General features: G+C 40.6%; 1 protein-coding gene across 10 annotated transcripts in view; it reads left to right on the forward strand.

The window, feature by feature from the left end:
* The window catches only part of DTNA (dystrobrevin alpha), a 567561-nt gene that overhangs the window by 448255 nt on the left and 92440 nt on the right, over positions 1-26866 (forward strand). For 8 of the 10 annotated variants that reach the window (XM_030214003.1, XM_030214021.1, XM_030214046.1 and 5 more), the window contains 2 exons: positions 18397-18474; positions 18937-19029. The exons of the other annotated variants lie outside the window; for them this stretch is intronic. In XM_030214003.1, the coding sequence (XP_030069863.1) occupies positions 18397-18474; positions 18937-19029 (171 nt within the window). The remainder of the gene's footprint in view (positions 1-18396; positions 18475-18936; positions 19030-26866) is intronic. 10 annotated transcript variants of the gene reach the window in all.

A 26866-nucleotide genomic window follows, 5' to 3' on the forward strand; every position in this document is an offset into this window, starting at 1 on the left:
CCTAAAGAACAAGTCCATAAACCACTACTAAATGGACTTGGGAAAAATCCACAATTCCAGGAATAACATGTATAGAATGTTTGTGCGTTTGGGAAGCTTGCCAGGTGCCCTTGGCCTGGATTGGCCGCTGTCGTAGACAGGATGCTGGGCTCGATGGGCCCTTGGTCTCAGTGTGGCATTACTTATGTACTCCGCTTCACGCGTGGCCACAACCCCTTTTTAGATCTGCGCATAAATTTTAATTAAATCCAATTATAGCACCAGTAATTGCTTGTTAAAATCTCTATTGGTGCTAATTGGCTCTTTATTCAATTAAATTGCATTTACAAATTGGGCACAAGCCCAAATTTGCACACACAAGCTTTAGAGACTTTTATAGAATTTGGGAGGTAGGGGGACATGCCATAAAGTTATGTAGCAATACATTTAAAAGAAATAGGGGAAGATATTTTTCACTTAACACAAAGTTATACTGGAATTTATAGGCAGAGGATGTGATAAAAGCAGTTGGCATAGCTGGCTTTAAAAAAGCCTGGAAGCGGTGCAAAGAAAAGCTACAAAAATGGTATGGGATTTGCGTTGCAAACCGTACAAGGAGAGATTCGCTGACCTGAACATGTGTACCTTGGAGGAAAGGAGAAACAGAGGTGACATGATACAGATGGTCAAATATTTGAAAGGTTTTAATTGGCAAACTAACCTTTTCTGGAGATGGGAAGGTGGTAGAACTAGAGGACATGAATTGAGGTTGAAGGGGGGCAGACTCAGGAGTAATGTCAGGAAGAATTTTTTCACAGAAAGGGTGGTAGATACGTGGAATGCCCTCCCGCAGGAGGTGGTGGAGATGAAAACAGTAATGGAATTCAAGTATGCGTATGATAAACACAAAGGAATCCTGTTTAGAAGGAATGGATATATGGAATCTTAGCGGAGATTGGGTGGCAATGCCGGTATTTGGAGAGTAAAACCAGTGCAGGGCAGACTTCTATGGTCTGTGCCCTGATCATGACTGAATAGATATGGATGGGCTGGAGTGTAAATTTTAAGGGGCTTCAATGTTAGCTTCAGAACTTTTAGTACAGGAACAATGCTGGGCAGACTTTTACGGTCTGTGCCCTGAGAAAGGCAGGGACAAATCAAACTTGGGTATACATATAAAGTATTATATACCAGGTAAAATGAGTTTATCTTGTTGGGCAGACTGGATGGACCATTCAGGTCGTTATCTGTCGTCATTTACTATCTTACTATGACAGATTCCTGGAGGAAAAGTCCATAAACCATTACTAAGATAGATGTGGTGGAAAGCCACTCTTTATCCCTGGGGCTAAGCGATATGAAATCTTGCAACTTTTTGGGATCCTGCCAGTTATTCGTGACCTGGATTAGCCACTGTTGGAAACAAGATATTGAACTTGATGGGTATTTGATCAGATACATTGAGGGTAATTCTGTAATAGTGCTTCTATAAAAGAAAGTCAGCACCTACTTTCTTTTATAGAATACTAGCTTAACACATGTAGCACAGCCGTAGAACTGGTATAAATGCTTGCACAAACCCTGGGATTCTATATATCGTACCTTCGGAAATCTAAGCATATTCCATAACAATGCACATAACCTAATTAACAAGCAATTAGCACTAATTGGCATTAATTAGAATTTGCATGCACTATTTGCTAAATTTATTCTGTATTGTGGTGTGTGTAAATCCTAAATTGCATAGTTGAAAAGTGGGCGTGGTCATGGGCAAGGAATGGGAGGGTCATGGGCGTTTCTACAATCTATACGTGTTGTTATAGAATACATCCACTCTGTGTGTAATTTAGGCATTGGGATTTATTTGGTGTAATTGGCTATGACTAAATTTATTTGCGTGGACCAGTGCTCGGTGTATTCTATAAGCTGCTTGGAAATGTAATCCTATTCTGTAAAGTACACCTAAATTAAGGTGTACTTTATAGAATACGCTTATGCGAGTTTCATTTGGTGCCAGTTTTTTTAGGCGTGATATACAGAATCTAGCCCATAATGTATTTTGTAAGCCTCGCATGTAATTGTGTGCCTTGGCCCCGTTCCATCCAGATTTTATTTAATTTGGACATCTCTATTCTGCTTAGCTTTGCAATTCAAGGTGGATGACAAATTGTGTAACTATATATAGATAGTGGCATTTTAGAAAGGATGTACAAATCAGAATTAAGATGTCCAGACAGAATGTCTCAAGTTCCGCTAGTATTTTAGAACATGATCTGCCAATATAGGGCCTGTTCTGAAATAATGTATTTGTTTATTGGGATTTATTAGCCACCTTAGGTGAAGAGATTCACATAAGCGGTGTACAACAGATACAGCTTAACACAATGTAAGTTGTTAATGATCAGATTTAAGCATAAAGTACAAGCAATGAGATAAACTTGGAGGTAAGCACCAATAGGAACAATATGATATTTTTATATGATCTTCCAAAATGGTCTTTTTTAAATAATGTCTTCCCCTTCATGCACGCTTTTGACCATGATAACTGCTCTTTTAGGTTTTCAAGGACATTTAAGTGAACACAAAATCTGATTTCCAGAGTAAGTTCTCTTAACAAGATGGATAGCTCTGCCATATTCTCGATAGCGGGTGACAAACAAGGAGTGGGCGTCTGCTGAACACAACTTAAGTCATTTGTGTTTAGCAAGGCAAGGAAACGAGCTCAGGAGCTTGAGTCCCTGGGTGAGCCAAGGGCAGAATGAGAATGAGCAAGGGAGAGAAGGATATGTGAGTCTAAAATAGTGGTAAGGGACTGGTCAAGGAGAGACACATGTTGGTTTATAGGAAGGGAGAGAGATTGTGGTATAAGATGCCCAATGGCATTAGAACTTTGGAAAACGGTGGTATCGTTAAGAGCATGAGAGCTACTGTTCATTGCTTACTGTTTTGCTATGAAACCTGTTTTGCTACGTTGAAACCTTCTGCTCAGTGTGCTGTTGCGGCTAAGAAAGCAAATAGAATGTTAGGTATTATTAGGAAAGGAATGGAAAACAAAAATGAGGATGTTATAATGCCTTTGTATCGCTCTATGGTGCGACAGCACCTCAAATATTGTGATCAATTCTGGTCACTGCATCTCAAAAAAGATATAGTGGAATTAGAAAAGGTGCAGAGAAGGGCGACAAAAATGATAAAGGGAATGGGACGACTTCCCTTTGAGGAAAGGCTAAAGCAGCTAGGGCTCTTCAGCTTGGAGAAAAGGCGGCTGAGGGGAGATGTGATAGAGGTCTATAAAATAATGAATGAACGGGAAGATGTGAAACGTCTGTTTACGCTTTCCAAAAATACTTGGACTAGGGGGCATGCGATGAAGCTACAATGTATTAAATTTAAAATGAATCGGAGAAACTTTTTCTTCACTCAACGTGTAATTAAACTCTGGAATTCATTGCCAGAGAATGTGGTAAAGGCGGTTAGCTTAGCGGAGTTTAAAAAAGGTTTGGACGGCTTCCTAAAGGAAAAGTCCATAGACCATTATTAAATGGACTTGGGGAAAATCCACTATTTCTGGGGTAAGCAGTATAAAATGTTTTGTACATTTTTGGGATCTTGCCAGGTATTTGTGACCTGGATTGGCTACTGTTGGAAACAGTGACATGGGTGGGGCTCCCACTTACATACATAACCTACAAAATGTTCTAAATTAAATACATTCCTGCTGCATTTAGGTACCTACACTACACCAGCTGTATGGCTAATGTTACTGTGGGTGCATAAATGTTAGGAATGCTGATACCGGGACACACTAGAAATCTATAATGGAACCTGGGTGCCCAGTTCTAGAATTGTGCTGAGTTATCAGTGGAATCAGGAATCCTAAAGTCTCAGTCACAGCTTCTAAGCGCCCAGAAAAATTCAGAAACATCCTGGCATGGCGGCTCACAACAATCTTGCAGCAGGACTCTGATGCCTCTTTGCGTGTGAATTAATGCACAAGGTTCTTCCCCAGTACAGTAGTCTTCTATATGCCTCCAAATTTTTTACAAAATTAATCTTGAATTTTCATTTAAATCCCTAAATTTCATATGCTACTGGAAGAGGTAGTTTTACATACACTAGAATTTAGATTGTGCAAGAGTTTTATTCTTTTATTTGTGCAAAACAAAGGAAAATGGAGGATCCACACAAAACGAGATTCCTTGTGAACAATCATACGATAGCTAACTGGATCTGTGAAGTGTATCTCCGTGCAGGGCCTTCTGTATGGTCATCTCTTTAGAGCAGCAGCTCGCTTCATACTGTGTCTGATTTTCTCCAAGAAATCTATAAGGCAGCAAAGTTGAGTTCAGTGCACATGCTTGCATTCCATTATTGCCTAAGGCTGACTCTCATCTGGACAGAAATTTGACAGTCATTTCTCGGGAATTTGTTTAAAATGTAGATGATTAAACTCCACCCACAACAATCCAAATGGTGAGCTGTCTTCAGAATGATGGAAGTGAATGTCAAGAAAGAGCCAGGGAGTCCCCCATATACAGTACAGGGCTGTTTATCCTGCTTGTCCATGAAGAAAGCCAAGTTGCTTATCTGTTATCTGCTGTTCTCCATGGACTGCAGAATTAACAGTACTACATTCCCTGTCATCTCTCCATAGAGTTTAATAACCTGTTTTTTGTTTTTTTATTTTTTTACTCCACATGCCACTAGCATTGTCATAAACTGAAATGGCTTCACTCAGGCTGACTTAGTATAGTTTTTACTGCACTTGTTCACTGCCTTATGGGCATTTTTGTAAATGAGCTGACATTATTCATATTAGTCACTTGCTACACTCTTTATAATTATAGCTTACAGTACTTCTAAATATCAAACACTCACTGGAGTACAAAGAAATTCAAGGGGAAAAAGCCTCAGAGCCCTCCCTCCACTTCTTTATATCAGAAAAGGTTTGTGGTAGGATTGACGAAGGTTAATTTACTTAACAGGCATAAAAAAAAACCCTTGAAAAATCATTGTTAAAACTCCAGTGAAACCAGCATTTCATGGATCCAAAAACTTGACTTCAATGTAAGAAAAGCAAAACTTAGCTTTTGAACATGTGCAAAACTTAGCTTTCGAACATGACGTTTGGAGTCCAGTTATGCTGTAAGACGTGAATGCAACACAGTACTGATATATGGTTCACACCTTGACACAGCTAATTTGGCGAAACTCTGGTCACAGTCAGTTTGTGTTACAAGTGGAAATGGAGTTGCACTTGTTCAAAAGATATGGAAGGAGAAGCTTGGTAAGTGAGAACCCTAAGGTACTAGAAAGGCAGCTGTGAGATTCCTCTTATACGGGAGTATGGCTGTACAATGGCAGGTGAACTGCCTGTTCTACAGTAGTGGGGTAGTCAACATAAGCAAAGACTGTTCTGAATTATGAAACCTGATCTGTATACTGGGTTATGGACTTTTGTTTGTTAGAGCCATGGTGGTATTGACCTTTTGTTTTCTGGAATTGGTTATGTGCTTATGGGGCATAAATAAAAGAGGAAAACCCGGACTGGATTGGTTTGTGACCTTGACTTGTAGTTAAGAGAATCGCTAAGCTAGGGGTTCTGGCAGCGGCCCAGAGTTCTGAGGAGCGCTGAGCCCCAGGATTTTGTCAAAACATATATACTCATAAATTATTTATTAGACAGATAAACACATAACAGATTATTTTATCTATATATCCTCAATCCTATACATGATTAAATCTGGCAGTCCTAACTGAAAGGCTAGGAAATGAGTGAAGAATGAAGGAAGAACACAAGCGGACCTGGAGAAGAAAACAAAGCTGGAGAAGGGAAGCAGTGGAGAACATAAATGTTGCCATACTGAGACGAAAGATCCATCAAGCCCAGCATCCTGTTTCCAACAGTGGCCAATCCAGTTTACAAGTATCTGGCAAGATCCCAAAACAGTAAAACAGATTTTATGCTGCTTATCCTAGAAATAAGCTGTGGATTTTCCCAAATCCATCTTAAAAATGGCGATGATAGTAGAGAGAGAGCAAAAAAGAGGGTGTTAGCATTTTCTGGTGCATTTAACATTGTCAGAAGTTTAGACACTGACACACACTGGTCCTGGTAGTAGTTGTGGTGGCACATGCACATCAGTTTTTGACACTATGTTATATACCACAAAATGCTGAACAAAATCTACATCACTTTCCTCACTTTGATCTCAAGACTTTCCTCACTTTGATCTTGATGTGAGTAAAACCCTCAGCTTCCCAGATATGTCAGCACTTACTGATCTGCTTATCTGTAAAGGATATTAAACAATCCAAATGTTCCATTAGCCTCCAAGAACAAATTTCCTATAAACAGTATTACATTTGTCTTTCTGTACTTGAACGTCTGCAGGAGATAGGTAGCACAGACTGAGGGTATTTTTTTTTTTTTTATAAAAGCTTTTCTAAATACAGAGAATACAAAAGGTCTCTAATCATTAGGGCGCACTAAAAATGTTAACGCGCCCCTAGCACTGCTGATTAAACATGGCCCCTAGTGTTTTACATTGCTGTTCATATTATTATTCTTGCACTTGATATACTGCAAAATCAGTAGTAATGCCTGTTACTACACAGGCACCTTATCTTGAGATGCCATTTTCTGTACCTTGAATCATTAAGCCAAACAGCAAGATAATGTTGCTTCATTTGTCACCTTGGTAACCAGAGCAGTGGCCATAGTTTGTGATAATTATTTCTTTTGAAAGTCTTATGTTGTTTCTAGCCTCTGTTAAAAAAAAAAAAAAAAACACAGTATGAAATAAGGCTTGGGAAAATCATCGAAATTATTTCACAGGTGACCATGACACACTCAACTCCTTAACTTGTGACATGAGGTCTGCTTCAGATGTTAGGGTACCAATGAATATCTCATTTATCAGATGCTTCAATTTTTTCTTGAAATTAGTTTTTATATCATGTAAATGATTTTATGATTTACAAAATATAAAATTAGACTGGGAAACAATCGTGAAGTTTAAGCAGTATTTCTATATTTAAAAATTCACAATTTAAATTTGCTTTTATATGGCAAGGAGCAGCTGCCTAATAAGCACCTGAGAGAAATGAATAATGGTAGTAGAAACATCAGACTGAATTCTAGATGCTTAGTTTTTCGTTTATACCAGTGGTTCCCAAGCCTGGTCCTGGAGGCACCCCAGCCAGTCAGGTTTTCAGGATATCTACAATGAATATTCATGAGAGAGAGAATGGCATGCAGTAGAGGCAGTGCATGCAGATCTCTCTCATGAATATTCATTGTGGGTATCCTGAAAACCTGACTAGCTGGGGTGCCTCCAGGACCAGGTTTAGGAATCACTGGTTTATAAATTGCTGATATATCGCTATCACAAGATTCAGTGTGGTGTATAACATGTAACATTTTTATCCATTTTAATCATGATTTCACATCTGAAATATAGTCATCGAGGCATTATTTTCTTCAAAACAATTGAAACATAAAACTAGGTTTACTAGATTAAAATGTGCAATGTATTTATTCTGGGATATTAGACCTTATCTACCTTGGGCTCTTCATATACCTAGTCGATCATTGAGTATAGTGGAGAAGAGGGATGACTCACTCACAGCACTTCGCTAACCATTCTCCTTTCCTAATACAGATTCAGGGGCTAATGCAAAGAGTCTTGTGGGAGAGCGGTGGTTCCGTTCTACCATGAAATTAGTACTTCAAAAATACCGTGGCATGCTATAAGCAACAAGCATGCAAATTACTTCAACATTAAAATGATAGCAGTAATCGGCAGTTCCACTACCTCCACAGTTCAGGGTGGATTACATCAACAAGAGACTGGACCACCACGTCCAGGAATTACATCATGGAATAAATAATAAAACAACTAAACTATGATGTAATGAAAATAAAATATAAAATAGCCAATATTAATTAAGGTCAGAATTCAAAAGGCCAAATTTGTGAAAAAGCAAAGCCTTCAAATTTTTCCTAAAACTCAGGTATTGTCTGCAGGTCCTGATAAACAGAGGTAATGAATTCCGAATTTCTGCCAGTTGGTATTGTAGAGGTGGAGAGAAATGTTTAATTGACTTTAGCTTAGATACTTCTGGAAAGTTAATTTCAAAATGTCACCTTTCCTGTCAGTGCCTGAGCCAAACACTGCTAAGACACTGACAAGAAAGCTATTGGTGCAGGGGGCTCAGGTTGGACTGTGCTTCCCTGATCCTGGCATAAGATTTATATCAGTAACTGTGCATTTAAAGCAATGAATGCTTAGTGACCTCATTAGCATCCATCTCAATGCACTCCAAAGCCATGTCTTCCATGCAAGTTAATACCTGCACTCCACTCCTCACTGCATTGCTCAGCCAGTAATGTCCAGCAGTAACTGCACAGTGAGAGTTGGCCCTTAGGATTTATTCCAGGAATCTCCTGTATGTGCTGCCAACCAGTGATAAAGCAGCACTGTGGACAAGTAATTTGTTGGCAAACAAAGGTCTGATTATTTACAGGATCCCATTCACAGATGGGTTTCCAGTAAGCATTCTTCCTTTAGTATGTTTGACACAGTAACAGCATCCACCTAAACATTACATCCCTACAAGCAATGATCTGGAGATGCGCTTACTTCAGACTCCCAGACTCTAGATCATCCCATTTCCAGCAATAAGATATTGCTTACCCGGGCTTCTTGGAAAAGATATCCAAACTATACCATATGATTTTTGTGGATTTAAGTAGGCAGGAAACCTGAAATTAGCTACTCCGGTGCTGTCTCCTGCAGGACCATTTTTCACTTCTAAAGGATCAATTCTAGTGGGTTTACCCAGCATACTGAGGAGTTTCTTAAGCAGACTGACAAGGGCTTAAAGAAATACAGTGCTATTACCAATGCATGCCATTTAATGGATCCACCTGGTGCTACTGCAGAGGGGCTTAAATAGAAATGTAATGTAATACCCCTAGTTTTTTGTTTTTTTCATGACATTTTATTCTTGAACTTGAAAATCGAGATCTGTTTGTGCCACGCTAACAAATCCTCATATTTAGGTTGCAAATGACATAGAAAATATTGTGCTTCATTTGGTTTTTATACAATTTAGTAGTTTAACTTATTTATTTACTGCCTGTTTGAAGAAATTCATCCGAGGCAGTGTACAAGATCAATCTGAACAAAGGCAATATACAATATCAACAGAAAAATTAATATTCAAATAACAGTACATATTATGGCATAGTTTGCTACTTACAGTGTCAACACAATACACAACAAAACATCCTAATGGACAGCATAGGATGTAATTGAAGATGGAGCATATGACAGATAGGATAGAATAATGAGTTAGATAGAGAATAACGGGACTAACTTAAAGTTCCATGTGGAGTCAGAAAGGTACCTGAAAATGATCTCAGCTAGGGTATCTGAGTAAGTCCTGCTACAGTACTGTATTTCCAGCTGGTGTTAGTCCTTATGGACTAAATTCTATATATGGCGCCTGAAAAATCGGCACTGAAAATATTTTCACCTAGGCATATTCTGTAAACCGTTCCTAGATTAGGTGCAGTTTATAGAATACACCTCGTGGCCATGCCTGGCGCCTGACTCTAGGCGTGTCCATTTATGCCAAGTAAAACTTGGTGTAAATACCAGCGCACAATTTAGCTGCGGAGCAGGTGTATTCTATAACCTTGCATGTAGAGTTTTGGAATGCCCACGGTCTGCCCATTCCACGCCTGTGGCCCTGCCCCTTTTGGCAGCACGCATTAGAATTTATGCGCATCACTTTACAGAATATGCTTAGCAAGTTGTGCACGTAATTGCTTGTCAAGTGGAAATTATCAGCGCTGATTGGCTCGTTAAGTAATTAAATTGTGCACGCAATTTCGGTCACACTATATAGAATCCGGGGTATGTGTGTGTGAAGCTAGCAGGTTAGTTGCTTCTTCCATTAAAGGCTTGGAGGAAGAGCCAAGCTTTCACCTGCTTGTGTTAAGTGAAGCCTTTCAGGGAGTGCATTCCAGAGTTTCTTCTTTATATGGTAAACAGGCCCTACTTGGTGCATTCTAGGATGCACTGTGCAGGGTGGGGTGCCCCCATTTTGCAGATGGTGGCACCAGGAGGCAGGAGCGAGTGTTCACTGCTCCTGCTTCCTTAGAGGTACACAGTTGTGGGGGCTAGGCTTGAGGTGGATAGGGGTTCCACTAGACTACCAGAGATTTTTTGGTGGGGGGACTTGGGGAGGGAGGGGACTGATAGAGAAGGGGTCCAAGGGTCCACTAGACCACCAGTGCATATTTTTAGCATTAGGCAAGGGGGAGAATCCACTAGACCCCCCAGGGCATTTTTTTTAATGTTTGGGAAAAAAGGGGAGTCAGGTATGTAGTGCCAGGGTGGCTGCCTCTAGACACTATGATGTGTTTGAGGGGAAGAGGGGTTGGGTTGGAGGTAAGGGGTTGATGCATGCTATGGCCTGCTTGTTTTTTCTTTTTATGTAAACTTTCCTGTCAGTGCCTGAGCCAGTCACTGTTTAGGCACTGACAGGAAAGTTGCCATTTAGCACTGAGCCACAGATTACTGCATTAATTTGCATGCTCATTTTCTGGAGCATGCCACAGAAATTTTTCTGAGCTAATTTTGTGATCAAGTGAAGACTACCGCAAACCTTTGAGCATTGGCCCCTCAGTTAGTAGACTGAATTTTGCTGCTAATTGGTTAAGTTCCAACTCTGCCTCTGGAACTCCCCAGCACTAACCGGACAGTACTGGGCAGGCACAGGCACCATTCAGCAGCTCTACACGCTTTTGCCACTGAATATCACCAGATAGCCAGCTCGGCACAGTTTAACCGGACAGGAGTCTTTCCTGCCCGTTTAAAGCCTTTTCAGTATTGAACCCTCAGCTTCCAGTGCTGCCCATAATTTACAATCCCGAGTCTTGAGTTGTAGTCATAATAATGACTTTATTTTGGCCATGGTCGTGTGATCCAACTTTGGATAAAATGGATGACTTTGCTGTATAAAGCATCAGTCACTAGCATCTGTATAAAACTCAAGCTACACAGATTTATATACCAATGTGAACAACTCAACATTATATGTCAGTGAAATTAAAACTTTACAGTATACCCCACAAATAGAATTCTGGTTCCACCCTTAATTTTAACTAATCTCACTCATCAGGTTGAGGAAAATAGGTGTAACTGTGATACTGGTTTATTGTTCTGGTCTTGTCAGAGCGGGGGGTTTTCCCTTTATTTATTTGGGGTTTTAACAGCTCAAGGTGACTTACATTTAGGTACACTAGGTATTTTCCTGTCCCTGGAGGGCTCACACTCTAATTTTATACCTGAGGCAATGGAGGGTTACGTGACTTGCCGAAGATCACAAAGGGCATTCCTGAATGTGAAGCCCAGTGCTCTAATCCCCAGGCTACTCTTTCACTTCAGACTTCCACCACGGGAAACGCCACATTTCTAAACGGATTTAAAAACAATGCATCCAAAAAATGTGGTTTCAGTCTGCAGAGAAGTGATAGCAAATATGTCTAAATGTTTTTGAGACAAGCAACACGTTGGGTTCTTACCAGACCTGTTCGTCATGTCTTTTTCTGGACTCAGGCAGAAAGTTGACTAAATGTAACCCTGACTACTAAAAGTACTAATCTGCATTTCTTTGCTGGTTGGGCTCAGTGTTATCTTCATGGCACCAACTGTTAGCAGTTCTGATAGGGCTGTAACACTGCAAAACATAATTGCTTCAATGGGAGACCAGAATCTTTCTGCACTGGCCATTGTAATAACATCTCTCTCATGGAAGGCAAATGGCAGGGTGTTAGCTCCTTGTATTGTATTGTAAAGCCAAGAAGGGACTGTGTTCAGAGCTTATGTTTGATGACCCATCACACAGACGGGACTAGTGTGAGCTGACTGACAATTTCTGACATTCAATATGCTTGTTGTTTTTATAGTCAAAGCAAATAAACGCTGACCGATCTGCCTACACAGTAATAAATATCTTTGTCTCTAAGCCATGTTCATGTTTTGTGATATTGTTTGTACTGTTGGTGAGCCAAAGAACCAGAGCTTTTTTCTTTCACATTCATTTTGCAATGCTCTGAGAATCTCACACAACTTGCCCAATTAGCTCAAGCATGCCTGTAGAACCTGTCACCTGCTTCTGTTTACTAATACCCATGTACCCTTTTCCTAACACAAAGGGCAGCATGTAGATAGTCTGAACATAGAGCTATTAGTGCTCTTCAGCAGTCAAGATTCACAGGAATAAAGTCAGCATACATTTATTAAAAGACTTTACTAGACTTACCTTGTCAATCAAGTGCAGCAATCTAAACAATTGAACACTTGATTTGGGGAAAGGGTTTTTTGTTTGTTAATGCATGCTGCAGCCCAGTTTTACTTATGCACTAGCCAGGAAGTAAAGTTAACATGGGAAACTGTTAACCCCCAGAGGCCCTGGATTGACCTGCTGCTGCCTGCATATATTAACAGTTTGTTTCAAGATGGTAATTTCATGCAAAATCAGAACATATCGTGAAGTAGTTCATTTGGAAAGATTAAAATTAAACACTAGGTAGAGCACCATTTATCCACACATCTATTCACTGGAAACTCTTGCTATATGGGTGGGGGGAGAGGGGAGGAGAACCCAGTGCCTAGCCTGTGACCTGTTACACAGAAAATCTTCTGATTTGGGTTGCCTTCACACGATCCAATATCCAGAAAAATTGCCATTCCCTGGAATTGTCTGAGTTCCAGTTACTCTGGATAAACAGTGCTCTATAGTTAAATCCCTTCAATCAATCAATCCTTTACCCAACAAAGCGGACCTTGCCTCTTGCACAGTTTTAAATGTTTGCCAGCGACCTTGCATCAAAATTTTCAGTTGAGCTGGGTATTGAAGCATAAAACGGATGTTTTTCTTTATGAGCAGTTGGCATAATGGGTGAAATTGGCGACGCAAGACCTGCACCATTGGGGAGAAATCCTGAATAATCAAGACTCGTCGGCCATCATGAGACAGTGTGTCTCTCCGCATGCGAAATCCCTGTAAACTTTCAAGCTTGTGCTTGTAATTTAATATTTTTGCCATCACTACTCTTGGTCGGTTTTGATCTTCTGATGGGCGGCCTGTAAGGTGTGCTCTTTCTAACACCAATGGACCCATTGAGTCTGACAGGGCCAGCTCTTCGGAGAGCCAACCCTCCAACCAGTTAGCCAAGTTTTTGTCTGGAATTTTCTCTGTAAGGCCAACTATCCGAATCTTATTTCTTCGTGAGCGGTTCTCCAGATCTTCTAGTTTCCACAAATGATCCTCCATTTGCTAATTTAAACGTACCAGATCAGGGGCACACCCACGCACATCATCCTTCAAGGCTGAAACTCGAGTCTCCAAATCCCCTGTTCAGATTGCGAGCCCATCTAATGTTACTTGAAACGCATCCGACTTTTGATCCATCGCCTCCCAATGCAGTTCCAAAGCGCTTTCTACTGCTGAGGTCAATCGCTGTAGTTCTGTGTCTGTAAACATCACAGGCGCGAGCACAGAAGTCTCCGCCATCTTGGGCTCACCGCCACAGGCTTTAGTTTTGTCCTTCGCTCATTTCTGCGTCATGGCTAGTGGCGACTTCTCCAGGTATTTGTTCATGCGTTAGGGCATCGAAAAAGGTTAGTTAAGTGCGCAAGCAAAGTTTTTATCTGATATTTTGTATTCAAGTGGTGAGGGCCCCGGAGCTACAGCAGAACGCTGTTTCCCCGCTCGCAGCATCACGTGGTCTCCCCTCTCTGCTCTTTTAAAATGACTGTCAAGACTTCCAGCGGCGGCCTTGCAAGAGCCCCAAAGATGCCACTAGACCACCAGGCTGCCTTGAGGTATGTGTCGGGAGGCACTAAGGGCTCGAAGGGAGGGGAGGCACTTCCGCGGGGATCCCGCAGGATCTAGGTCCATTCCCATGGGATTCCCGTGGACCCGGATCCATCCCTGCAGGATCCCCACAGACATATGGGGGAAATCCCTGCCGGAATCCCGCTATCCCCGCTCCCATGCAGCTCTCTAATAGGGACACAGGTGGTGCTAGACAGGGCAAGAATATAGTTACAGAGAGGGGAGTTGTTCAACATGGAAGGAAGATAGGGGCAGGGACACAGAGGGGAGTTGAATGATGGACATGTACTGTACTGTTTTGGGATCTTGCCAGGTACTTGTAACCTGGATTGGACACTGTTGGGAACAGGATGTTGGGCTTGATGGACCTTCAGTCGGACCCAGTATGGCAGTGCTTATGTTCTTAAATGCCAGATGAATCAGGAGACCCTGGTAAAAAAGAAGGTGGGACTAAGACCAACATGATTAGAAAAATGAAATGGCCAGACAACAAGGTAGAAAAATGATTTTTGTCTTCTATTTATTGATTAGACTGCATTTATGTTTGTAATGTACATATGCCAGAACTTCTCTTAAACTTCTCTGAGGCCCATGAGAAAAACCTCACTCATTGGCCTTCAGTGTCCAGCATAGCGTTGGTAAATCTCCAGCTTTTGGATGGGCCACCATTGGTGTTTCTGCAGTTCATTAACAATAGCCTTCCGAGGAGACATTGTTCTATAAACATTGTTCAGAAAACTACTAGCATCCATTTTTATTCTTTTGGAGGGAGGCCGCTAGACTACCAGGGCAACCAACCCTTCTATGCTGCTTCAGACCTGGTGTAAATTTCTCACGTTTTGCTCACATTAGAACATCCTGTGGACTTTTCTGCTTTGCTACAGATTAGGTAATAGGCTTGTTACCATATTGTATGCCATCTGCTGCTTGAGTTAATTCAGTAACTGAACCTCTTTCTGCATTGTTTACCTGCTAATGTATGCATTGAGCTCTCATTTACCACATGCTTCTGCCGACGGTAGCTTTCTGCATCGGCACAACCTTAGGCACAAAATTAGAAAGAACATTCTTTATGAATAAGATTCTATGACTGGTTTTTAGTAGAAATTGCACTTGACTTGCTGGGGTTCTCTCAGGACAGGTTTGGGAATCACTGATTTAGGTGTTAGGAAAACCCCTATTTGAAGCCTATATTAGGTACATACTTATGGAATATCACTTAGCCGGAAACTTCTCATTAGAGAGTGACACAAGGACAAAGTTATTCCCATCCCCACCTTGTCCCTGCAAACTAAAACTCCTTCCCCACCCTATCCCTGCAAGCTTTGACCCCATCCCCACATTGTCCCCGCAAACTAAAACTCCATCCCCACAAGCTTTGACCCCAACCCAACCCTGTTCCAACAAATTCTGTTAAAATTATCACTGTTACTGCAGATATACCACGGATTACTGCTGGTCCCTGTCCCTGTGTCATTCTCTACCTAGGATGCTATATGCTTAGCATTTTTCCCATATACACTGTAGACCCCTATAATGTTGATACTGGGGTCCAAGGTAGTTCATCATGTTTAAGTGAATCTATGTTATAGCAGGCCTTATAGTCTCTTACTATGTACAATAATTGTAAAAATAAAAATGGTTTATAAGCAATCTCATGTTACATTGAGCTCAGTTTTATGGAGTTTACAGTGCATACAAAACAGAAGCTAACCTTTAGTAACTAGAGCCCTCAGTGTCTAATGCCAGCCCTGCACTTGTCACCTTGACTTTCACAAGAAGGGTACACCCATTTAGCATTAAATATAGAGGTTCTAGGCCCAAACTGGGTTTTCTTCATTTGGGGCAAAGTTATCAGTGTGGACTATTGTTATTTTATTATGTGTTATTTTGCCACTAACTTGTGCTGTTGTACTGCAGGTCCCATTTTATGCAAAGAGACCTAATTACTGGGACTAACAGTAAAATAACATGCTTTAATGGTAGCCCATGTTTCTAATATGCCCTTTTGGGTCTGTAGGGAAAAATGCTTAGTGTGTCTGGATTTGAGCTTGTGATGAAGACACCCTAGTAATATTCAATGATAGCTAGATCAGTGGTTTTCAACCCAGCCCTCAGGGACCACCTGGCCAGTCAGGTTTTCAGGATATCTACAATGAATATGCTTTCTTGGTATGCAGATCGTCTCTCATGCATATTCACTGTGGATATTCTGAAAACTCAACTGGCCAGGTGGTCCCTGAGGACTGGGTTTAAAGCCACTGAGCTAGATAATGCCACATTTTACCTTGAATTTGCTTTGACAAATGAGTAATTTGGCACAACTATGTTTTGGTTTATATTAAAATTGTAAAAATTTACATTTTTGCTACAGTAAGCATCTGATATTCAAATTCTTTGGTTCTGTTATTCAGAGTGATTTAAGCAGGCCTGCTTAAACTGGTGAGCTGCTCAACCGTCAATATTCAGCGACACTAAACAAGGGCAGTGCTACTGAATATTGTCTCTGACTGCCCATGTTAAAGTGGTCTAACTTGATTGGGTTAGGTACGCAGGTCTGACACTGAATATTGGGCAAGACCTGCATATCTATTTTTCCTTTAAAAAGTCCCCTGATCCCCCCCCCCCTCCCAACCCCCAAAATTCCTTTTCTTTTTGCAGCCTCAAGGGGCAGGAGCTAGTGGGCTTCACTGCTGCCCCCATCGACCCCTACTTGTGGGGGCTATTTAGACCATGGGGGTTGGGGTTGGTGGAATTTTCAGGGAGAAGGGGGTGTGAATGGCGGCAGGCTTGGGGGGGGGGTGATTTTCTCCGAGACTGGGAAGAGGGTTGAGAGACTTTTCAAAGGAAAAATAGTTATTCTGATCCCAGCCAATATTCAGCCAGGACACACAGTTGAATATCAGCTGGGACCTGCATAAGCCCCAGCAGTCAGCATTGAGCAAATTAGCCCTGAAAATTCAATGTCAGGACCTGGACATGGCCCAGCACTGAATATCCAGGACTAATTTAGCTGGCCATGATCAGCGTTTAAAAAAAACACTGACCACTGCTGGCTGAATATTGGAAAGTTTGTTTATGTGGTTTTGTCTCAGTTTTTAACCTGCGAAACGTATACATTTTAAAGTCCCTGTTGGGGTAATTGTATAAAGCATTTTCTGTGTGTAAGACATGTTTTCCATGCAGGAAAGGGTTCTTATAAAATTGCACAGCTGAATACACATTTACAAATAGGTGTGGCGACATGCCCGAGAGAACAGTTTTACAGTGTAGTGGTGTATTTTATAAAAAATATTCTTATATACACAGAGAGTACATGCAGATGTTTATGCCTCATTTGGAACTGGTGTAAATTTGTGTGAGAGCATTTGTGCATCACTGGGGGTTATTGCAGGAGTATATTTTAAAAAGGTATGTAGTGAAAGAGTAGCCTAGTGGTTAGTGCAGTGGCCTAAGAACCAGGGGGACTGGGTTCAATTCCCACCACAGCTCCTTGTGTGACTCTGGCCAAGTCACTTAACCCTCCATTTCCCCAGGTACAAAATAAATACCTGTATATAACATGTAACTGCTTTGATTGTAACCACAGAAAGGCGGGCTATCAATCCTATCCCTTTTATTGTCTTTATAAATAAATAGGTGTTTTTTTTTAACTTCCTTCACAGTCATCCTGTTAGTAAAAATTAAGCCCACAGTGGCAATATTCTGCTGCTACACCTCTAGGTTATCCATATAAGTGCTGCCACAGAAATGCAAGTATAACTTTATACTGATGAGAGACCTGTATAAAGTTGTACCAGGTTGGCTGCCTTTTTGGTAGCCGGCCCACTGTTGTGGAATCATTTGCCAGGGTATCTGCGTCTCTGTGCAATGTTGAAGCAGGTTAAAAAGTATCTGAAGATGCATTTATGTCTTCTTGCTTTTCCTCTTGATTAAGTAGAACGAGCAGTATTGATTCTGAGGGTGCAGGTAGTGTGGGTGTTGCAGTCATTTATTTGTTTATATGTATGTGTTTCATCTGTTGATTGCTTTTACTGTACTCTGCATAGCTGTAGGCAGATTATAAATGTATACTGTACACCGCCTTGAGTGAATTCCTTCAAAAAGGTGATAAATAATTTAATTTATGAAACAGCAGTACGTGTACAGATATTGCTGCTGATACATTTTATACAGATAAGGTATCCATTATAAGTTATCTGAATAGTGCCACACTGAATATTTCCATCTAAGTTTTTTTTGTGGAGGGGGGGGGGGTTGTTAGTCTGCAAAGAATATGTATTATTTTAAGGAAATTAACATTAATTGCCTTGCAACCAGAATAATGCAGTGTGCTATTTTCTTTTCTTCTCATTATGGAGATTTCAGTTTCTGAGCTTGGAAGTGTGGATTGAGTTCAGATTAGAATGTGACCCTCCTACAGCATTTCATGGGTCACGTTCTTCATTGCCCTTCGGTCACTGCTCACTCTCTTCTCCCTTTTCCCATCTTATTAACTAGCTCGCCTCACAAGAATAATGAAGCAGAGCAGAGCAAACTGCAAGCCAGGACTGCTCTGACTTTGCTGAAGGGCAAAGGGTAAGTCCAAAAGCTGTGGGAGTGTTGGCATCTTGCATTAACACAACTAATACGCAGCCCTTCTGGGGTGGGGGTGGGGGGACTGATTAACATATCTCTTTTGGTTTTATGGGGGGAGGGTTCTTAAAGTAGTTCTTTAATCCAACTAACCAATTAAGCTAAATATGCACTTTATAAAGAAAAAAGCAATCTTATTTTACATTTACATATATAACCAAAGAGTTTCCTTGCATGTAATTATTTGCCCATGGTTAAGTTTGTGATCCTTCTTTTCAAACTATATTGAAACTTTATTTGATTTTCGTTTTATTTTCTTTTATTTCTGAACTCGCCTTTCATAAATCTTGCCCTAGATGTCAACAGTTCTTTCCTTGATTCTCCTGGCACATTCTCACCTCCTCCTGCTTTCTTCTGTCTGTTGTGTTCATACGTGTTCCCCTTGCCCTTTACTCCCTGCTCCAGGGTGCAGTATAGCCTTGATGTTGCAGAAAGACTGGCTGATGAACATGTCCTCATTGGCTTGTATTCCGACATGCTCCAGAGCAACCCCGCACGGTTAGTGCAGGTTTGGCACTTTCATGCATAGCGAGAGGAGGAAGCTGTGATGTTGTTATTTGAAACAGTTTAAAGTGGACTCATGGGGGGGGTCGATTTTCAGACCGCGGGAGACAGCCTAGCTAACTCTCACGGTCGGCTGCAAACCCAGAATTTCAGTGCCAGGCTGTATCCAGCAACCTGCATTGAATCCCCCTGGGGATTTTTTGGCCACTATGAACATAGCCAGTTATTCAACCTTGGAAGAGGAAAAAAGTGTCAGGATTAACCAGATCCTCTACCATTTTTCTCCATTCATAAGAGTTCTAGGAGTTTTATTGCATTCTAGGCTTTCACTTGAATCTCATGTAAATTTACTCACTCAAAGAGCTTTTTTTTGTGATGTGTAATCTTCAGCGAGTACGTGAGTACTTTGACCAGGCCCATTTCCAATTGATAATGCAATCATTGATCCTGAGTATTCTGGGTTACTGTAACATCATTTACTTGGGATCTTCTAAACAACTGCAATCCATTCAGAATACTGGTCTCTGCTTAATTTATTCTTTGAAAAAGTATGATAGTTATGATAGTATCTCTCAATGTTTTAAGAGTCATTGGCTTCCAGTTCCCACAAGGGTAACATTTACATTTTTCTGTCTTGTTTACAAAGTGTTACATGGGTTAGCCCTACCATATCTCACAACCTGTTTTGTTTTTTCTCAAAAATTAAGGATCACCAGATCAACTGCTATATTTACTTTTCCTTCTTTAAAAAATATTACAAGACCAAAGCTTTTAGACAACCTCCTTTTGTTTCAGGCAGCACACCTCAACAAAGAAATAGAGAATTTCTTAATGTCTATGTCTACTTATTTTCAATTTCAGAAACATATTAAAACAGTCTTATTTAGGAAATCTGTGTTACAATCTCATAGATAGTTAGAAGGTATCAGTATTATTGTTCTTATTTTGTATTTCCTGAAAATGTCCAACTTCTTCTAAACTGTGATCCTCTTAGAACCGTGAAGTATTAGCTGAATACAAGCTATATTGTTAATGTTAATATTAAGCTGATATTCATCAACTGACTGACTAAGTTATAGCTGTCAAAGATGGACTTGCTATTTAAATGAGCCTATCTGGCCACTAAACTTAGCAGATCAGCCCATGAGTATTGGCGGTAACCATCTGAGTCACGCAACATAGCCGGTAACTGGGCTAGCCACTAACCCCCGGATTCTATATAGCACGCCCTAGAGATCAGCATCAAAATCTAGGTGTATTTTATAACAATGCGTGCAAATTAATTAGCTTAACAAGCTAATCAGCGTTGATAACAGCACTTAACAAGCAATAGTGAGCACTAATTGGCAATAATTAGAATTTACGCACACAACTCACCAAGTGTATTCTGTAATGAACTGCACCTAAATTCTAATGCACACAGTTCAAAAGGAGCATGGCTATGGGTAGGGAAATGAGCATTTCGTGGGTGTTCCAAAATTTACGCACACAGTTATAGAATACGACCCACTGCACGTGAATCTATGCGCAGGGATTTAGGCCATGTTTTCTTTGACCTAAATGGATGCACATTGTTTTAGGTGCTAGGATTTCCTTCTAAGTGTATTCTGTATACTGCGCCTAAATCTAGGTACCGCTTATAGAATATGCATAGGCGGAAATCTTTACCGCACAGATTTTTTAGGCAACATATATAGAATCTGGCCCTAAGCTCTAATATTCAGCTGAGATAGCCAGCTATCTTGCGCTGAATATTAGCACTTAGCTGGCTTAAGGCTTTTTAACAAGCCAAGAGCCATTCCTAGCCAGTTAAATAATGCTGAATGTCAGGGGGATGGAGTGCAGTTCTTTAAAGAGGTGCCTATTTATAGGCATCTACTTTCCTTTATAGAATACTAATATAAAAGCACAGATAAATGCCTATAATTTAGGCACAACTACATACACCAGCCATAAGGCTGATATAAATGCTTGAACCTAGATTGCTTTAAAAAAAAAAAAGCGCACTTAAATTATAGTATTCTATAATGTATGTGTATAACTATACACCCTACCTATGTATACCTTTATACTATGCACCATCGCATTTAGGTGCCATTTTCTAGAATAGCAAGTAGCAGTAATTTGGAATATGAGGACAGTGCTGGGCAGACTTTTATGGTCTATCCATAAAAGTCTGCCCAGCACTGTCCTCATATTCCAAATTACTGTTGTTTCTGTTGAAGCCCTCTCCAGCCCATCCTAAACCAGATTGCCCTTCACCGGCCTTAGTTCTTCACAGCCAGATTCACCATCTAAGTGCCACTCAACATGCAAACGCACGTGCAACCATTTAAGTTTTTATTTTAATACCAGAACTTAAATGGTTGCATAGGAGGAGACATGGCTCGTACTACACCTACCACTTACTACATCTTGCCATGCCAAGCACGTAGTATTGTGCTCTACCTCTACAAATCACTGCAGCAGACAGTCTAGTGGTTAGGGCATGTAGCTGAGAAGCAGGAAAGCCAGGATTCAGCAGTGATTCTATTTCCGAGAGAAGTATTTGAAGAACCACTTCAAAAATGTTTGGTTAACCAGGACAAATAACATGGGATTAGGAAACAAGGATGATGAGAATAAGGACCATGGGACCATGTCAGACAAAAACATTGGAGCATAGATCAGGGCCGGCTCAACCATTAGACAAACTAGGCAGTTGTCTAGGTTGGCTTCTTCTGGGGGAGGGGTGGGTGTCAAACCACAACAATAATGGTTTGTGGACAGTAATAGTCAATGTGCTGTTGCGGCTAAGAAAGCAAATAGAATGTTAGGTATTATTAGGAAAGGAATGGAAAACAAAAATGAGGATGTTATAATGCCTTTGTATCGCTCCATGGTGCGACCGCACCTCGAATATTGTGTTCAGTTCTGGTTGACGCATCTCAAAAAAGATATAGTGGAATTAGAAAAGGTGCAGAGAAGGGCGACGAAAATGATAAAGGGGATGGGACAACTTCCCTATGAGGAAAGACTAAAGCAGCTAGGAATCTTCAGCTTGGAGACAAGGCGGCTAACGGGAGATATGATAGAGGTCTATAAACTAATGAGTGGAGTTGAATGGGTAGACGTGAAGCGTCTGTTTACGCTTTTGAAAAATACTAGGACTAGGAGGCATGCGATGAAGCTACAAAGTAGTAAATTTAAAACGAATCAGAGAAATTTTTTCTTCACTCAATGTGTAAATTAAACTCTGGAATTTGTTGCCAGAGAATGTGGTAAAGGCGGTTAGCTTAGCAGAGTTTAAAAATCAAAAAGTATTGCTCAAAAAGATAAGTTTTTAACATTTTCCTAAAAGAGAAGATGGGGCTAATCTTAAATTCAAAGGTAATTGATTCCATGCTCTAGCCCCAAAATAAGAAAAAGACTTCACCCTCTCATTCTTTCTCCCTCCCCTCAGTGCATCATCTCTGCCCCCTCTCTCCCTTCCCCAGGTCCAGCATCTTTGCCTCCTCCCGAGGCCAGCATCCCTCCCTTTCTCCTCTCTGGATCTGGTTCTCTCCCCTCAATTTTACCTCAAAAATCCCTTTCTCCATACAAGGCTCTGACTGTCTGCCGCTGACTGGAACCTCTCTGCTGCGGCCTACCCTTGCAGAAGCAGGAAGTTACATCAGAAAGGGGCAGGCCATGGCAGAGAGAAGGTTCCGGTCAGCGGCAAACAGCCGAGGTCCTATATGGAGTAAATGGGTGGGTGAGAAAGGGGGAGTCCTGGACCCAGGGATGGAGGGGAGAGAGATATCAGACATATGGGGAGGATTAACTCAGCCCCCCCCCCCCCCCAACTGCACTGGGCTCTCGGGCACTGCTTGGTTGCCTGAGTGGTCAGTTCGTCCCTGTGGTGGTGTCTAAATTTAGGCACCTAACTGTTTGCTGAAGCTAATATTCTAGAACAGATTAGATGCACAAATTTTCCATTACAGAATGCTAGCTTAGCACCTAGAGTTTGGGTGCCTAACTTTTCACATCCTTTATAGAATTGACCCTTACAGTTTCTGATTTCAGAGGACAGTGGTAAAGTAGTATGATAAATTTCATAAAATGAGTGGTTTAAAAATCCCCTCCCCCCTTCCCCCCGCACACCTGAAAGCATGTGAAGTATTACATGCCTTGTATAGCCAAGCTGTGAGGAGACTTCCAGGAGCGTGTTTAGGTCAAGGGAAATAGGGCGTGTACTTGTAAAAATTCTCATATGCACAGGCTGTTTCCATTCTCTGTTGCCTACACAAAAGAGCAAAAGCAATATACAAGAATTTTACTGTGCTGTGGTGACATTATTTAAAAATTAACATAAAGTACGTACTCTAGAAGCACCCATATACCTTACAACTCTACGGACTAGTTCAAACGTGCCCCTAAAGTACAGGTATATGCCAGTCGGTTTGACTTTATTCAGCATGTTTTTCCCCTCTGTGTAGGAATATGAATAAGATACAAAGGGGTTTCTTTTCTCTCCACTGGAAAAAAAACTCTCATAAACTTCCTCTTACTTGTCAATTTCATCATTTCACTAATTATAATAAAGCAAAAATCCTGAATACTGACATTAATTGCAGGACTAATGTCCTGGGAAAAACCATCAGTCTCATTTAAAATACCAATTTGATGTTGACACAGAAAGCTAACTGAAGGATAATATATGTCATGCCCATATATAGGAGAATGCAGTCCACTGAATAGCCGGTTTTTGGCTTAAGCAGTTAGTTCTGATATCCGTTTAACTGCTGCTGAATATCGACAGATAACTCCACACAGCCTGTCTTGCCCAGTTAAATCACTTTGAATATCACCCTCTATATATCCAATAATCCCTTAAACAAATTTTGAGTCTTCTCGACTACCGTAATGTTATCTATTTAGGTTCTTCAAAAAAGTTGTTGAGGAGACAAATGTAGCACTATGACTGATTTGAACAAAACCTTTGCATGGACAGGAAGCCAGTGAAGCTTTTTGTAATAAAAAGAAATAGTATCACATTTTTTCGATGAATAGATCAGCCATGCAGAGGTTTTGTTCAAATTTTATTGCTTTATTTATAAGATATTACATGGCTTAGCTCCACCTTATTTACAGGATCATATTGGGGGTTTTTTCATGGAAATCTAGAGTTACAAGAACCAAAGCTGTCTTTACATTTCCATCACTTAAAAATTTACAAAGAACAAGATTACTAGACAACCTTTTTTCGTATCAAGCAGCACATCATCTGGAGAAGGAAATTCAAGCCTTACTGATCTTGGTGACAAACCAATTTCCTAAGCAAATTAAAACTTAATTTGTTTAAAAATTTGGATTTGAGTTTAAATTTTAAAGGGCTTCGACATTAGCTTCAGAACTTTTAGTACAAGAACAGTGCTGGGCAGACTTCTACATTCTGTGCCCTGAGAATAGCAAGGACAAATCAAACTCTGGTATACTTATAAAGTATCGCATACCGTGTAAAACGAGTTTATCTTGTTGGGCAGACATGGTGGACCGTACAGGTCTTTATCTGCTGTCCTTTACTATGTTACTATATTTTGAACAGTTATGATTAGTGAGACTTTCAGGCTAATGTAAATTGTATTTGCAGGAAATAACCTGTCTCTTCGGTATATGTAATCCGCATTGAACCGAAAGGTATATGGTGGAATATAAGTTTATTGTTAATGCTGAACGTTAATGTTTTCAAGTTCTTCCTAAACTGCATGTAACTAGATTCCAGGCTGATTACTAAAGGTAATGAATTCCATATTAATATATCTAAGTATGTAGGCAGAGCATTGAAGATTTTTTTATACTTTGTCTTGCGCTGAAAGAAAATATAAAATTAATTGATGAGGATTACGTAGTAGACTATCAGCCAGGGAGAGTATTATAAGGTTACATAGATAGTCCTGGAGCAAAAGCATAAATGATTTTAAAAAATCAGCGTGCATAACTTAAAATTTATGCAGGCTTGCCAGTGTAATTTCACAAGCAAAGGGGTCACTCTGATACTTTAGCATTGCACAGTAATTGTGCTGCTATATTTTGCAGGGTTTGCAATCGCTTCAATACTTTAGCAGAGCAGCTGGCATAGAGAAGATTACAATAATCTATGTGTGGTAATATAAAAGCCTGAATCACTAACTTGAACTGATCAGTTTAAAAAATACCTTTTTCACCAAGAGACTGATTTAAACAAAATGGATGGTGCCAGCACAGTGACCGAACTATGTGTATGTTCAGTGCTGCTGTGTATACTGAAAGCGGCTCTGAACAAAGAGTTATGCTTCAGCGCCAGCACTTAATATGGTCATAGTAGTGGCTGAATATTAACCCCACTGAGGTCAATATTTAATAGCACATGCAGCAGCAGGGTCAGCTTCCTAAGTGCTATATTTTAGAACTCCAGGATATTGGAATGGATGAATCATTATACTGCTCAAATTGTCTGTCTAAAAAGGCAGTAGAATTTGGAGCTCCTAAGCAGTGATATTCAGCCACAAAAAGAGCAGGTCTATAACAGGGCACCTATTCTATAAAGTAGCATAGCGCCTACGTTCCTTTATAGAATACTAGCCTAATCTAGTATCAACATTCCTAACATTTGTTCATGATCTTAAGAGTAGCCATACTGGGTCAGACCAATGGTCCATCTAGCCCAGAATTCTGTTTCCAACAGTAGCCAAGCCAGGTCACAAGTACCTGGCGGAAACCTAAATCTTGGCAACACTCCATGCTACCAATCCCAGGACAAGCAGTGATTTCCTCATGTCTGTCTCAATTTTAAACTATGGACTTTTCTTCCAGGAGCTTGTCCAAACCTTTTTTTAAAACTCAGATACACTAACCACTGTTACTATATCCTCCAGCAAACAGTTCCGGAGCTTAACTATTCGTTGAGTGAAAAATATTTCCTCCTATTTGTTTTAAAAGTATTTCCATATAACTTCACTGAGTGTCCCCTAGTCTTTGTACTTTTGGAAAGAGTAAAAAAAAATCGATGTACTTCTACTCGTTCTACACCACTCAGGATTTTGTAGACCTCAACCATATCTCCCCTCAGCCGTCTCTTTTCCAAACTGAAGAGCCCTAATCTCTTTAGCCTTTCCTCATATAGAGAGTTCCATCCCCTTTATAATTTTGGTCGCTCTTCTTTGAACCTTTTCTAATTCTTCTATATCTTTTTTGACATACGGCGACCAGAACTGAACGCAGTGCTCAAGGTGAGGTCGCACCATGGAGCGATACAGAGGCATTATAATATTTTCGGTCATATTCACCATCCCTTTTCTAATAATTCCTAGCATCCTGTTTGTTTATTTGGCCACAGATGCACAATGAGTAGACTTGAGCGTATCATCTACAATGTCACCCAGATCTTTTTCTTCGGCATAGGTAAGGGTATGTTAGTGCCTAGGTGTGGCGCAGATACCTGTGTAAATGACACTTCTCTGCATAAGTGGAAGCTCTGCCTTTGTCTCAAACATGGTCAACCCCTGTGTATGCTTCATCACCCCCCCTCCCCCATCACCTTGCAAATATATGCTATGAGGGAAATTCTATATATGGCAGCTTAAATATCAGCGCTGTAAAACTATGTGGTTAGCGTGAATCTATAAACTGGTCCTAAAATTAGGTATAGTTTATAGAATACACTCATATGCCGTTCTTGCGACTAAAATATAGGTGCACCCATTTAGGCCACCCTAAAACCAGTCCTAAATATCTGGGCCTAAGTTAGGCATAGATCAGGTGTATTCTATAATAGAAAACATAGTTGTTTTGAAATGCCCATTCCACACGCATGGCCATGCCCCCTTTTCGA

Source organism: Microcaecilia unicolor, chromosome 1 (assembly GCF_901765095.1).
Source record: "Microcaecilia unicolor chromosome 1, aMicUni1.1, whole genome shotgun sequence".
NCBI lineage: Eukaryota > Metazoa > Chordata > Amphibia > Gymnophiona > Siphonopidae > Microcaecilia > Microcaecilia unicolor.